The following is a 14911-nucleotide window of genomic DNA, read 5'->3' on the forward strand; positions in this document are numbered from 1 at the left end:
TAAAGCTAAACAAGAATAAGGCATTATAGGCAAAATAGACTAAGATATTCTCATTATACATTGTTTAATGCAGTTTAACTCTGAATAATTAAAAGACTTTCACATTTGACACAATCTAGAGAATCAGATTATGAGATAAGAAGAGGAAGGGGAGAATGAATATTGTTTTCCACTGATAATTCCATACATGGTTAAATGGATTTTGCTTGAATGTTCTTCCTTTTCCTGACAGGGAAAAACCTTCAGGCCTTTAATTAAAGACCAAAATGGGAGTTTTTATCCTGAATAAAATCATTCTGACATACTAACCATTATGAATAACATAGAATGATTTAAAATGGCATCTTCCCTACTTCTCACTCTTAACTTGGAAATGTGCTCTAATTTGGTGATCCAAAAAACATAGCTCAACTACCATCACATCGGTTTTTCTGGATAGGGGTAATGAAATTAAATATTTATTTATATGGCTACAATGGGTACTGCCCTGTGAATTCCACTGTAAATTTGTAGTTAATGTACCATTACCTTAGAGTCTTACCAAGTATTTCTGTCTTCTGGACACATTAGAGACAAACTCTCCTATTGTTTGCAATTACCTTCATAAAAATTGTAAAGCAAACAAAAGAAAAAAAGCTTTTCATCCTCTCAGGACAAGTTTGCCTCTGCTTAGCAAAATTAGGTTTGCACTTTCCCTATGGAATGAAGACTGAGCCCTACAGGTCTGCACTTATGCATGTGTCTGAGTCTGCCACCCCCTGCCCTGGGGAGGAGTGCTTTCTGTTCCACATGGCATTGCTGGGCAATAGCAAGGAGACCCAGAGCAGGCAACCCAGACTTCCCTGTTTCACTCTATATGTCAAAAAAAAGTCTTTTATCCCCTCCTGTCTTGTCTGGGAGCTAGGATGGGGAAGTCATTCAGTAAGATATTTTCCCATAGTCTTGGGATTGATGACTTAGTTAGCACCCCAGCGACCAAACACAAAAGGGGTGGTGATGCAAGAAAAGTAGCCCCTAAGATTTGGGGCCAGGTAGTGAGATCCAGGGCACTTGGTTGGAGGGAAATTACTCTTGTGTTATTTTGGCGAGTCTTGTCCTGAGGACAGTTAAACAGTCCAGACAGGTCACTGGGTGAGACCAATTTCCTGGTTTGTTTATTTGAGCCTGATTGTTTTTCACCATTGAGCAGCAGGTCATGGTCCTGCTACACTGTTATTACCCCAGCTCTGTGGAGAGCAATCCTTTTCATATTTGATTTCTCCAGGTTTCCCTAAGGATCCTAGCCTTGTCTTTATCTGGCTGGATTATTCTGGTCTCTCTCTCTCCCCCCACTGCCCCCCAGGTCCAGAGTAGAGGGCAATGCCACTAATCAGTTTCAGCTTCATCTTATGCAGGCATTTGGCTTTATGTCCCGAGTCGCCCTGCAAGCAGAGAAGATGAATCATCACCCGGAATGGTTCAATGTGTACAACAAGGTAACTAAATTGCCTTATTTGGGGATCACCTTAGCTATGGAGTTTAAGAAACCCCGTTCTTCCTTGTTATCCTGTGCAGGGATGTGTCAAGTGTCATTGTGCTTAGGAAAGCATTCTCTTATTCTTTCACTGAGGATCCCTGGGTATTACTGCAAATTAGTAACAAATTTTCCAATTCGCTCAAGACAGCAGTGACCAAACTCTTTATTTTCATGCTTGTCTGTTTATATGAGCTAGTTGGGCCAAATTAAGCTCCTGAATTAAACCTGAAAATGAGCCATGCAGATAAATTTTAAACCCTCCTAAGATAAATTTTTGAAAGTAATGGTAGCAAATAAGAGAGAGATGGCCTTATTTAACTTACTGAAATAATTATGCTCAAGAACTGTGCTTTAAAAATAACTGTTTTTTAAATTCTACATTCTAAGTGGGAACTGGCCTTCTTAAGACAAAGAGCAGGCTAAAAAGATTTTAAGTAGTTTTTAAGGGGGCTCAGTAAGAAGAATCATGGTCTCCGCCCCCACCCCAAATGTCCTTGCCTTTATGGTCATGCCATTTGAAATATCATCTAGATTTCTATGTGATTCTGTTTTTAAAAATTCTCTTTGAAAAAAGAGAACATTTCCTGATGTACTTGTGATTTATTGGAATAATTCAGAATATGCAGGTACCATGATAAACTTTTCCTTCCTACTTGCCTCTCTTTGTCCATAATTTTGCTTGTACTTTTTAATTGATTTTTCAAGAAGCCACAGTCTGTTCTTCCACCCCACCCCACCCGTCCCACTTCCCTAATTTGGAAATGGGCTTTTCTGAACGTAGTTGCTAAGATATTATATTTGATAGCTTGGTCTTTCTCAGTGGCCTGAAAATAGTCGTGTAATTAAAGTAATGGGAGTTAAAATGGACCCTTAGTCTCTCTTGGGCTCTCTCTCTCCCTCTCTCTCTCTCTTTTTTTTTGAGAGACAAGATTTCAGATTCTGGCAGCTGAATTGCCCTTCACATGAGAGGACCTTTTTATCCCTGGGCGGCTGCTGGGCCCAGCTCGAAGCAGACTGTGCCCCCAGAGTTTATTCAGTTTTGGAAATGCTGTGCTTATTAATAATGTAGTATTTTGTAAATCATTTAATCTCCCCAATTGTGAAATGTGAACGTTGAAAAATAGATTGATTTCCGAACCACCCAGGATGAGAACCATGAATTGCAGCTCCAGGTTTGAAAAACTGCTTCTGTGTTTCTTAGGTGCAGATAACCCTAACGTCACACGACTGTGGTGGACTGACCAAGAGAGATGTGAAACTGGCCAAGTTTATTGAAAAAGCAGCTGCTTCTGTGTGATTGCTTCCAAAATGCATGTCAAACCTGATGCACATCTTGCCATCATGTATGTGGAAGGCAGTTCACATGAACAAATTCAGTTGTCAATTTAAGCTCCCCTTTTGAACAGTCTTTTATACAATTAGTACTTAATTACAAAATGATTTAAACTTGAGCCTGAGGATTTTTCATTATTTCTAATGAAAAGAAATTCCTTCTGTATTTTTTTTTTTTTACATAAAGTAAACCAACTCAGGGAATTATATTAATAATATTCAAAGAGAGAAATAGCATTCTTAAAGCCCAGAAATTGGGATGGGGGAGTTTGCACATGTTTTATAACCCAGAAATTCAAGTGATGATGGTGACTTTACCAATCAATGCACTGTGTTGGAGAATAATTAGAAGGTAGAAGAAGAATGGTGAACTCTGTAGGTAAATGGTTTTAACCATCTATAACAATTCTTAACGATGCTGAAGTTGATTTGGACTGTAGCTGCTATTTTAGCTAAGTAGTTAGATTACAAAAGTCACAGAAAATGGGTAAGCTGTCTTGTTTTATCCTTTTCAGATAGGGATTGAAGGAGTGGACAGGTGTCTTAACAATGGCCTCTGGCACCTTGGGGCAATACAAGGATTCACTGTTATAGTGACCAACTTGCCAGATCGTTATTTGACTTTCTGCGTTAGGAGGAATTAAGGGTCATTCTTTAAAATCGTTTGTAGTTTGTGACTCCTGAACTGAGGGTCTATAGCCACTAAGTTAGAAGCTACTGAGTTTTTATCCCATAATGAACTCTATGTATTCTGTGTGTCACCGATAGGGGTAAAATGGAATATAAAGTAATCTATTACTTAAAAATTATAATACCAGTGTTCTTTGAAGGAACTCAGGAATGTATTTATTATTTAAGATTTTATTTATTTATTTTAGAGAGGGAGAGGGAGACAGAATCTGAAGCAGACTCTCCACTGAGTGCGGAGCCTGATGTGCGGCTCAGTCGCACGACCATGAGATCATGATCTGAGCCGGAACCAAGAGTCAGACACTCAGCCAACTGAGTCACCCAGGCGCCTCAGGAGTGTATTTTTTTTTTTATTTAAGATTTTATTTATTTATTTGACAGAGAGAGACACAGCGAGAGAGGGAACACAAGCAGGGGGAGTGGGAGAGGGAGAAGCAGGTTTCCCACCAAGCAGGGAGCCCGATGCGAGGCTCGATCCCAGGACCCTGGGATCATGATCTGAGCCAAAGGCAGACGCCCAATGACTGAGTCACCCAGGTGCCCCAGGAATGTATTTTTTTTTACTTAATTTAATTTTAAAAAGATTTTATTTATTTGAGAGCTTAATTTAATTTTTAAAAGATTTTACTTATTTATTTGAGAGAGAGAGAGAGAGGGAGGGCATGAACAGGGGGAGGGGCAGAGGGAGAGGGAGAGGCAGAGTCCCTGCCCAGCAGGGAGCCTGATGTGGGGCTGGATCCCAGGACCCTGAGATCATGACCCGAGCCAAAGGCAGATGATTAGCCAACTGAGCCACCCAGGCACCCCATGGAATGTACTCATTAATAAGATTAGAATATAGATTTAAAGAATATATATAAATATATATCTGTCCGAGGAAGGTGTGTTAATCCCTTGAAGCATATGGTAGCAGGATTTAACAGGGATCATCTTTGTAACCCACCTCATTTCAGAGACCAGAAAAATCTGTTTGTTACAACAAGCAAACCTTCCCCTCCCCACCCAACCCTGGCCCCAATCAGAGAAGCCATATGGAAACAGGGCAAGGAGGCTGAGCTCTCTGAAGCCAGTTCTTGGCTGGGTCTGTTGGCCGGGGAGAGACAGGTACTGTCAGTTTGCCCTGTGGATATGGAGTACACCCTCCATATGAAGAGAGACAAGAGCTGCCCAGATTCTGTGGCTGCTGGGAGATGCAGAATTGGTACTTCTTAGAAATTTTTTTGGAGGAAAAGGCAAACCCTTTTTTTTTTTTTTTAAAGATTTTATTTTTTAAGTAATCTCCACACCGAACCTGGGGCTCAAACTCAAAACCCTGAGATCAAGAGTTGCATATTCTTCCAACTGAACCAGCCAGGTGCCCTGCATTGTGTTTTTATAAACTCTTTCCTATATTATACATTTGGGAACTTTTAAACATTTTATTACCAGAGATTTTTAGGTCAGTGCTTCAGTTTTTTCACATGAATTTTTATTTTTTGATTTTTTAATTTAATTTTTTAAAGATTTTTATTAGAGAGCGAGCGCGAGCATGAGCTGTGGGGGGGGGGCAGAGGAAGAGGGAGAAGCAGGCTCCCCGCTGAGCAGGGAGCCCGATGTGGGACTCGATCCCAGGACCCTGAGATCATGACCTGAGCTGAAGGCAGCCGCTTAACCGGCTAAGCCACCCAGGCGCCCCTCACATGAATTTTTGAACATGAACAAGTTTAAGCATATTTAAAAATAAAGTGAATAGTACATTGAACCCTTATGCACTCAGATTTAACAATTATCAAGATTTTACATCAGTTTTCTTCATATAATTCTCCATTTCTCTTTTTCATTTAAAAGCTTTAAAATTTAAAATCCCAGACAGCATGTCCTTTTACCCCTACATCCTTCAGTAAATATCTCTAGAAAATATGGTCGTTTTCTTGTATAAACCATAATGCTATTATTTCACCTAATAAAATAAACCATGATTCCTTGGTATTACCTAATACCCAGGCAAAATCAGATTTCCCTGAAGGTCAGGAATGCCCTTGGACAGTAATTTTGTTTTAATCAGGATCCACATGAAGTCCACCCATCACATCTGGTCTCTTTATTCTTTTAATGGCCCCCCCCTTGCTTTCCCCATGTCATTGACTTACTGTAAAAATGGGATCAGGTGTCCTGTGGCGTATCCCACCTTCTGGATTTGTTTGTTCCCTTTGGTGTCATTGAACTTGTTTCACTGTACCCTGAAACCTTTCCCCTTATTTTGAATATAAGCATGAGAGGCTCAGCTTGTTGGCTGGTAACATATATACCACATATTAGCACAGTGGGGAGAGCAGAATTTGGCTTGTTATTGCAGTGGTGAGGACCCGAGAATGCATCTGCTAATTAGCAGCTACATGAGGGTTTGACATCAGGTCCTTGTTAAGGGTTGTTGCATCTGCTGGAACTCACAGGCTTGACTGCAGAGAATCAGAGATCCCACAGTAGAGGGCTGTGGAAGTACTCACCGGGGTAAATTCCAACAGAATGAATCTCCAGACTCTGTTCAAGTAACTGACATTTCAGCCTCAAAAGGCACTGTCAACGTTGGAGCCTCCCAGGTTCCCTTCTGTTCCAAATCTTTGTGCAATGGCAGTGGCTTTTCTGATGTAGTAAGCTTTGGTTTCCCTTCCATTTTCTTTCCAAATGATCTCTGGTGTAGAGAGGAGTTCCATAGACATGAACTATGACCCTTTGGATGGACCTCCATAGGTAACAAACCAGGTGCTGGCATGTTTGACAGTTCCCTTTTCTAAATTGAAGTTAACGTTTGAAAATAATGGTTACTTTCTGGCATTGGTAGGAGTTAGGAAATCTTTGGATAAACAGAATGAGCATGGTTCTTTATGTTTTTGCTCTAGACAGAAAGCAGCGTGTATATTGTGTTTGGACCCAAACCTGACTCCCATTAAAGTCCTGCAGCACTAGTGTAAGTATGGAGCCGTCTATATGCTCTCTCATCCAGTGTTCAAAAATAGACTGGTTGAACTCTGTAACTTTCAATTTTGTGGAATTTCCTGCAAAACACCAAGAGCTGTAATAGGGTTTGGCTATAATATGTGAGCTTTTTGTTTCAGTGCAAGTTCTTGGGACAGGTAAAGGAGTGACTCTTGGCCAGAAGACTTGAGTCACCAAGCTGTTACGCCTGCTGACTGCTTACGTCCCCAGCTGTGTGTGATTGGGAGGGTGGCACCCACGTTGGGCACAGTGTGAGTTGCTGCTGAAAGGGAGGAGGTGCCCCTTTGGCTTCTTATCCCAGGGTGCCTGTCATGCCCACCTGTCTGTGAGAAAATATGGATGATTTCAGTAGGCCCTGGAGAAGCTTGTCACGTCTGATTGTGCTCACCAGCTGGAGTTCCATTCCCAGACTAGATGTGTTCATCAGTGACTTCACAACGCAGAGTACTAACCACTATACTATCATGGCGAGCTACTGGGGATTCGGCTCATCAGTGACTTCAAAAACCACATTCAGCTGTGCTTAGCTGTGCTCATGGGGTATTCTAACAACAACTGGACTTCTCTCTGCTGCTTCCAGCTGGCCATCTTTCCTCACCCCTCCAAGCATCGTGAAAGAATTCTTTACATCCTTAATCTCCTTTCCATTTCTCCCCCAAAGTGTGCTTTGATGCTTCAAGAGGGAAGGCATGGAAATATACCATTAGGGTTCCTGGAGATGGACTCCCACCATGCTCAGCTGCTTGAGCAAGCATAAGGACCCCCGATGCCGTTCGTTTGGATATTCCTACAGCATACACCTACCAGGGGCCTTCTATGTCCCCCAACTTGAGTAGACACATTGATGTACTGGGGCAGGTGGAAACAGATTCAGGTGGAGAACTAATTCAGGCTTTGTTCCAGCAGCTGCTCCAGGTGGCTGCTGTGGGGATGTTGGGCATGAGCCCAGAAGGCATTAAGGGCCATATGACCAAAGGAGGCAGTAGGAGGTATAGGAGGAGCTGATCCCTGAGGAAGGGAATGTAGGGTGGGAAGATGAGGCTAAAGTTTGAATCTTGGGGACATGAGTTGAAGTGATTCTTAGTGCTTCACTGTTGATGATTTTAAATGCAGAAATTGAGTAAATAGGATGTTATTTCCCAGTTCAGTGTATTGGTTGCCTACAAGAGTGTTTTACTACCAGGAACGGTCATATACATTTGTTTTAGAATGCCTGAGACTACAGAACTATTGCGGTGATTACTTGCTTTTCTTATGGCTCAAGAATTTATGTTTCCAGGAATGTGACCAGTTTAGCCACTAAAGGTTTAGTACAACAGAGGGCTACCCAGATCCCTCTGTCTAGATTTGCCTTGGAAGCCAAAGGGATTAGGAGAAGGAAAGCAAGGAGAATATATCAATCCCAAGAACTGAATAGAGCAAAAACCCTATGGCTCTTGTACTTAAAATATCTCAGCCCCACAGCCTCATCCCCTATGCTTTAGGAGGGTCGAATATACATATTACAGGCTCCCCGTAAGCTAGTGCTGGGTATGGCTGACCTTCTGTGTTCCTCCTTTTTCTGTGTTCTAGCCCCAACCCATCAAAATCTTTTCTGTCTGTCCTGATGTTTCCAGTCCTGTGCCCTGGATGTATGCTCTTGGCTCTTAGAACCCCAGAGAACTTTGCTTTTCCCTCTTATATGACCCTTAACTTAGTCTTAACACATTATTAAGGGATTTTGTCTATCAGATGTGGATACTTCTTTTTTTTAAAGATTTTATTTATTATCTGAGAGAGAGAGAGAATGAGCAATGGGGAGGGGCAGAGAGGGAGAGAGAGAGAGAAGCAGACTCCTTACTAAGCAGGAAGCCCAATGTGGGGCTTGATCCCAGGACCCGGAGATCATGACCTGAGCCAAAGGCAGATGCCTAACCAACTGAGCCACCCAGGCGCCCCCAGAGAAAGGAAGGGCTTTTGTCCCCTCTAGCTCTGATATCTCCCAGATTTAGCCTGGAGTTTCACATTTCCTGTGTACTTGTATCCCTTTCGCTGAACTGAGGTGCTTAGTCTCCCTGGGAAGACAGGATCTCAGCATAGATCAGCTAGGGAGTATTTGACTCTGGGGGCCTGCAGGCTAGTAATATACTAGAATGCCCAAGAACTACATCATAAAGCAAGAGTTCCTTTTGTGGGCCCTGCTCTGTGGCCTCTTGGAATCTAGATGCCAAGGAAATCCCTAAGCAGAGATTTTCCGTTGGATGATCAAAGCAAGGAATAAAAATTGAGAATTTGGAAAATGTCTCAACAGTTTCATTACCAGAACAATACAAGAGTCACTTCTAACTCGCTGTTGGATAATCCATCAGTGGCGTTCTGTGCGAGATTCGGGAAATTTCAGTAAATATTCTTTCTTTCTTTCGTTCTTTTTTTTTAAAATTTATTCATGAGACATACAGAGAGAGAGGCAGAGGGAGAAACAGGTTCCCTGCAGGACAGGGAGCCCGGTGCGGGACTTGATCCCAAGACCCTGGGATCATGACCTGATCCGAAGGTAGATGCTTAACTGAGCCACCCAGGTACCCCAAGTGTTCTTTATTTCTATTGCTTGTTAAGAAATGTGCAAATGGCAGCTTGGGGGCATTTGGCTGCCCAAAGCGAGGTGCATGCCCTTGATGGTCTGCCTTCTCACTTGAGGTTGGTGAAGGCTCAGCCAAACGTTTTGCTTCTTTGGCTTTAATATCATGACTGGCTAGTTAAGTCAACATTCAGTCACGCTCTTACTTGACCCATACACTGAATTTGACTCTGTTTAGTCCTTTTTACTTTGCTTTTATTAACTGCTGTGTTAGAAAATTTGAAGGTTCTTTGGAGGTAGTAGACCTGATCTCAAAACAGACAATGAAAATTACACATCTTGTTTTTATAGATTATAAAACTATATACATTCTGTATTTACTATTAGGAGAGTGTGTTCATTTGTTACATATAATGGGAAAAAATAATACATACTTTTTGAGAAAAATTGGAAAGCATAGATAAATATATAACCAAGAAAAAGAATTACTGTAAGCTTACCATCCATAGGCAGACACTGTCAACATTTTGGCAGGTGTCTTGCTCAGTTTTTGCTACCCGTTTTTGCACGGTTAAAATAATACCGAGTAGAGAATTTTATATCTTGTCTTGTTTCTGTGTTTTGCTATCCAGTGGATCATAAACATTTTTTTAAGCCATGAAAAATGCATAGGCATATTTTAGTATCTGTATACTATTCCATGAGATGGATATGCCATCATGTACTTAACCAGTCTTTCTTGTTAGACTTTAAAACTGTATCCGAGTTCTTACTACTGTAAGTAATGCTGGGATGAACAAGTTTGGCCAGAGCCACTTCATTCCAGATTGCATTCTCTTGGGGTAGGTTCCTTGGATCAGAGGTTAAAAGTAGTTCTAAGGCTTTTCAGAGGAGTTGGCCAATGTACACGCCCCTTGGCAGTTTATGAGACTGCCTCATCATACCACACTGTTGCCAGCATTAGATACTATTACATTTAAATCTTTGCTAATTTTATAAGCAAAAATAATGACTGTACCTAATTTGCATCCCCCCTGTCCCGTTAGTTGTGCTACCGAACATTTTGGGGGAAGTTCATTACCATTTGAACTTATTCCATGGATTGGCTGTGTGTGCCCATTTTTTCTTAGGGTGTCCAGTTTTTTTGTTTTTTTATCATTGGTTTGTGAACACTTGTATGGGTGGTGATTTGATTACTACCAGTTTTTCCTACTAGACTGACAGTATTTAGTGGTCCACAGTGTCTGCTGTCTGCTCTCTCGCCTGGCATTAGTAATCACTCAGTAAAAATGTATTGAAGGAGTAAATGAAGATAATGCTTTGTTTTGCTTGAGAAGGAGTAGTAATTTTTTTCTCCCCAGAGGTCTAAGAGAAGGAACTAAGTAACTGAGTGGGGACAGATCAACTTAGGGGTCATCATACATATTTTATTTATTTTTGTAATTATGATTTATTTATTTATTTTAAATATTTTATTTATTTATTTGACAGAGAGAGACACAGCGAGAGAGGGAACGCAAGCAGGGGGAGTGGGAGAGGGAGAAGCAGGCTTCCCTCGGAGCAGGGAGCCTGATGCGGGGTTCAATCCTGGGACCCTGGGATCATGACCTGAGCTGAAGGCATACGCTTAATGACTGAGCCACCCAGGCACCCCTCATCATACATATTTTAGTCATCATTCAGTCAGCATTGTGTTGTGATTAAAAAAGCCACACATTTATTTAAGTAATCTGTATGCCCAATGTGGGGCTCAAATTCAGGACCCTGAGATCAAGAATCACTTGTTCTACTGACTGAGCTAGCCAGGTGTCCTGCATTGTGTTGCAATTCATTTATTCATTTTTAAAGTTTTTATTTATTTATTTGACAGAGAGATAGACAGAGCCAGAGAGCATAAGCAGAGAGAATGGCAGAGGGAGAGGGAGAAGCAGGCTGTGCACTGAGCAGGGAGCCCAATGTGGGACTCGATCCCAGGACCTTGGGATCATGACCTGAGCTGAAGGCAGATGCTTAGCCATCTGAGCCACCCAGGCGCCCCTGTGTTGCAATTTAAAAGTATATTTAAATTTATATTCACAGAGGGGAGAAAGCAGAACCTCATCTCTACAAAAAAGTGTATAATGTTTGGGATCTAGTTCTGTTGTAAGATAATCATACCTCTTATTCAACTTTCTGACAGGAGGAGAGATTCTCAGTGTCAGGCATTTGTGAAGAGAGTCATAATGAGTCGTCTTTTTAAGATGATTATGATTAGCATCATCTCACTGAATGCCTTTTTTGTGGTCTTGTGGACTGATTATAATACAAAATACAACTTGTTCAGACTTTTTGAGGTAAGCAGATAAAATGGGTAAAGTTTCTTCTGTTTCATCCTTTTTATTTGTGAAAATGTTATAAGATTTTTAAGGCATTTTGTTCAAGAAAATTTCCCATAGAAAAGCTCTAAGGACTTAATAGACCCTAAAATCTGGAAAGATGGGAGCAATAGTAGCAGTGGTGACATGGGTTTTTAATCTCTCCGAATTTCCTCCTGAAAAAAAAAAAAAAGAAAAACAACTTGGAGCACGCCTGGGTGGCTCAGTCCAATTAAGTGTCCAACTCTCAGTTTCGGCTCAGGTCATGACCTCAGGGTTGTGAGGTCGAGCCCCGTGTCAGGCTCTGCGCTCAGCAGGGAGTCTGCTTGGGATTCTCTCCCTCTGTCCCTCCCCCTGCGTGCGTGTGCTCTCTCTCTCGCTCTAAAAATAAATAAATCAATCTTGAAAAAAACAAAATGGAGCAACTTGGGAGCAAAACCAAAACCCATGGGCAACACTGAAATCAAAACTAGTTAAAAAGGTATCCTTACTATGAGCCACAACTGCACAGTATTAGCCTCTGAGGGAGAGGAAGCAGAGGACATTCAATAAATATTAATTGGAAAATATGGGCTGATGTGAGAACAGCATTTTTTTATTAACATATACTGTATTATTAGTATATAAGGTAGAATTTAAGCAATCTTAAATTACTTAATTTAAGGTAGCATTTAGTGATTCATCAGTTGCCTATAACACCCAGTGCTCATTACCTCAAGTGCCCTCCTTAATGCCCATCACCCTATTACCCCATCCCCCAACCACCTCCCCTTCAGCGACCCTCAGTTTGTTTCCTATAGTTCAGAGTCTCTTATGGTTTGTCTCCCTCCCTCTTTTTGCCTTATTTTATTTTTCCTTCCTTTCCCTTATGTTCATCTGTTTTCTTTCTTAAATTCCACATGTGAGTGAAATGATATGGTATTTGCCTTTCATTGACTGACTTATTTCACTTAGCATAATACCTTCTAGTTCCATCTACATTGTTACAAATGGCAAGATTTCATTCTTTTTGATGGCTGAGTAACATTTCATTGTATATATATATATACACCACATCTTCTTTATCCATTCATCTGTTGGTGAACAGTATTTGATATTGGGAAGGGTGTTGTTCAGTCCAGTACTGGGTTAGTGCAAGAGGTTCCTGGTAATTTCTGAAGGGTTCAGAATAGTCTGGACCTTATGAACTCTGAAGAGTACCAGCCAGGGCTCCCTTCAGGGACATCCCCCTCCCCGTCCCCGCTCCCTGTCCACTTAGAAGAAATAATGAGAGTGGAATAAAAATTGAGCAGGGTAGAGACCCAGAGATGAAGAAAGAGAAGGTCCAGATAAAATTGGAGGAGGGGAATGGAACGAAGAAACCTTAAAAATCAAGCTAGCACATCTTTAAAACAGAAGAGGGAGCTGCATGAAGTTAGAACCACACATTCCAAAAGTTCAGGAAAAGTAATGTCATAGGAAAAAGTATATTATAAAGAGATTGAGGTAAAATCCCCCACAGACTTATTATGAGATGAGAAAAGAGAATAAATTGGAGAATAATATCCCTGTAGATAGTAGAAGCCCACCACAAAGACATGTCCACAAAACAGATACAAACTGTAGCATCTTCTTTCTTTCTTTCTTTTTTTAAAGATTTTATTTATTTATTTGACAGAGAGAGACACAGCGAGAGAGGGAACACAAGCAGGGGGAGTGGGAGAGGGAGAAGCAGACTTCTTGCTGAGCAGGGAGCCTGATGCGGGGCTGGATCCCAGGACCCTGGGACCATGACCTGAGCCGAAGGCAGATGCTTAATGACTGAGCCACCCAGGCGCCCCTGTAGCATCTTATTTCAAAACAAGGTAAATGTTTAATAAAATGGTATGAAATAGGAAAGAACAGAGGCAAAGTGACAAAACTCAGGAAAGAGTTAGAAATAAAAGTCATTTCAAAAATAAAGATGCAGCTAAGAGCAATTAAACACAACAGGTAATAGCTTAAGAGAAATATTGTATTAATGGGAGAGATTTTAATTTTTTTAAAAATTTATTTATTTATTTATTTATTTGAGAGAAAGAGAGTGAGAGAGTGCACAAGCCAGGGGAGGGGCAGAGGGAGAAGCAGATTCCCCGCTGAGCAGGGAGCCTGATGTAGGACTTGATTCCAGGACCCTGGGATCGTGACCAGAGCTGAAGGCAGACGCTCAACCGACTGAGTCACCCAGGTGCCCAAGGAAGAGATTTTTAAAAATCAATCATATCAATCAATCATAGGGTGCCTGGGTGGCTCAGTTGGTTAAGCAACTGCCTTCAGCTCAGGTCATGATCCTGGAGTCCCGGGATCGAGTCCTGCATCGGGCTCCTGCTCAGCAGGGAGTCTGCTTCTCCCTCTGCCCCTCCCCCTGCTTGAGCTCTCTCTTTCTCTCTCTCTGTCTCTGACAAATAAATAAAATCTTTAAAAAATATTAAAAAAAATAAAAATCAATCATAAGTGAAGAAATAAAAAGGATTCAAGAAAAAATAATGAATATTGAGAATGGGGGAAGGGGTGCCTGGCTGTTTCAGTTGGTGGAACATGCGGCTCTTGATCTCGGGGTTGTGAGTTTGAGCCCCACGTTGGGTGTAGATTACTTAAAAATAAAATTTAAAAAAAAAGTAAAAAGAAAAAAAAGTTAAAAAGAAAGACAGTGGGGGGGGGGGAAGAAAAGATCCAACATAAGGATAATAGGAGTCCCTGATTTGAAACACCAACAAAGTAAAGGGATGGAACAAACACAAATCTATAATTTCAGAAATGTTACCTGAAATAAAAGAATTGAAATTCAGTATTGAAAGAGCACATGTTACACACTTGAGAATATGGATTTAGAACAACAATCACTGAAACATTCTAGTAAAATTATTGGACTCTAAATGAAAGGGGGGTGGAGGAAACTGAGCATCTGGGCAAAGAGGCTGCTAAGGAAAGGGAAAGTATTGGCAGACTTTGCTATGGTAATGCTTTATGCTAAAGGAAAACATTTAAGATACTTCAGGGAAGAAAATGTGAACCAAGAATTCTAGATCCATTTTAATTGACTTTCAAATATAACACACACAGAGAAACTGTCATCAATCATGAAAACACTTGGGTGATAGTGTTCCCTTGAGCCCTTCCTTTGGTAAAGAATAAGTTGCAGCCAACCAAAATGACTAGAGGTGCATCAACATTAGGATGAGTGATGAGCATTAAATGCAATTATTGGTAGAATTAATCATAATTGTAGGCTAACAAGGAGAGAATACAACATATAATGAATCTATCCTCTGACAGTGAAGATACAGTACAACTCAAAAATGGAGGAGAGTGGGGGGAGTTAATGCCAAAAAATTTTTAAACCATTTTTAGGAGTCAACTTAGTGGAGATACTCTTAGTAGTGCCATTTTGAGACTGTTGTGTGTGTAATATGGGATAAAGCAGATGGGCAAATATGGGACAGTTTAGTTCTGTTATCCTCTTTGTTC

General features: G+C 41.0%; 2 protein-coding genes across 5 annotated transcripts in view; both read left to right on the plus strand.

Annotated features, from left to right (window-relative positions):
• The window catches only part of PCBD2 (pterin-4 alpha-carbinolamine dehydratase 2), a 58911-nt gene extending 47189 nt beyond the window's left edge, over window positions 1-11722 (plus strand). The window contains exons 3-5 of one of the 4 annotated variants that reach the window (XM_027604978.2): window positions 1380-1475; window positions 2718-2859; window positions 11251-11722. In XM_027604978.2, the coding sequence (XP_027460779.1) occupies window positions 1380-1475; window positions 2718-2813 (192 nt within the window). In that variant the 3' untranslated portion in view covers window positions 2814-2859; window positions 11251-11722. Of the gene's footprint in view, window positions 1-1379; window positions 1476-2717; window positions 2968-6417; window positions 6552-11250 lie in introns of those variants that run through there. The other 3 variants (XM_027604976.2, XM_027604975.2, XM_027604979.2) reach the window with 3 other exon arrangements.
• The window catches only part of CATSPER3 (cation channel sperm associated 3), a 36747-nt gene continuing 30187 nt past the window's right edge, over window positions 8352-14911 (plus strand). The window contains exons 1-2 of the mRNA XM_027604974.2: window positions 8352-8893; window positions 11251-11404. Of these exons, the coding sequence (XP_027460775.2) occupies window positions 8793-8893; window positions 11251-11404 (255 nt within the window). The 5' untranslated portion in view covers window positions 8352-8792. The remainder of the gene's footprint in view (window positions 8894-11250; window positions 11405-14911) is intronic.

Source organism: Zalophus californianus, chromosome 5 (assembly GCF_009762305.2).
Source record: "Zalophus californianus isolate mZalCal1 chromosome 5, mZalCal1.pri.v2, whole genome shotgun sequence".
Taxonomy (NCBI): domain Eukaryota; kingdom Metazoa; phylum Chordata; class Mammalia; order Carnivora; family Otariidae; genus Zalophus; species Zalophus californianus.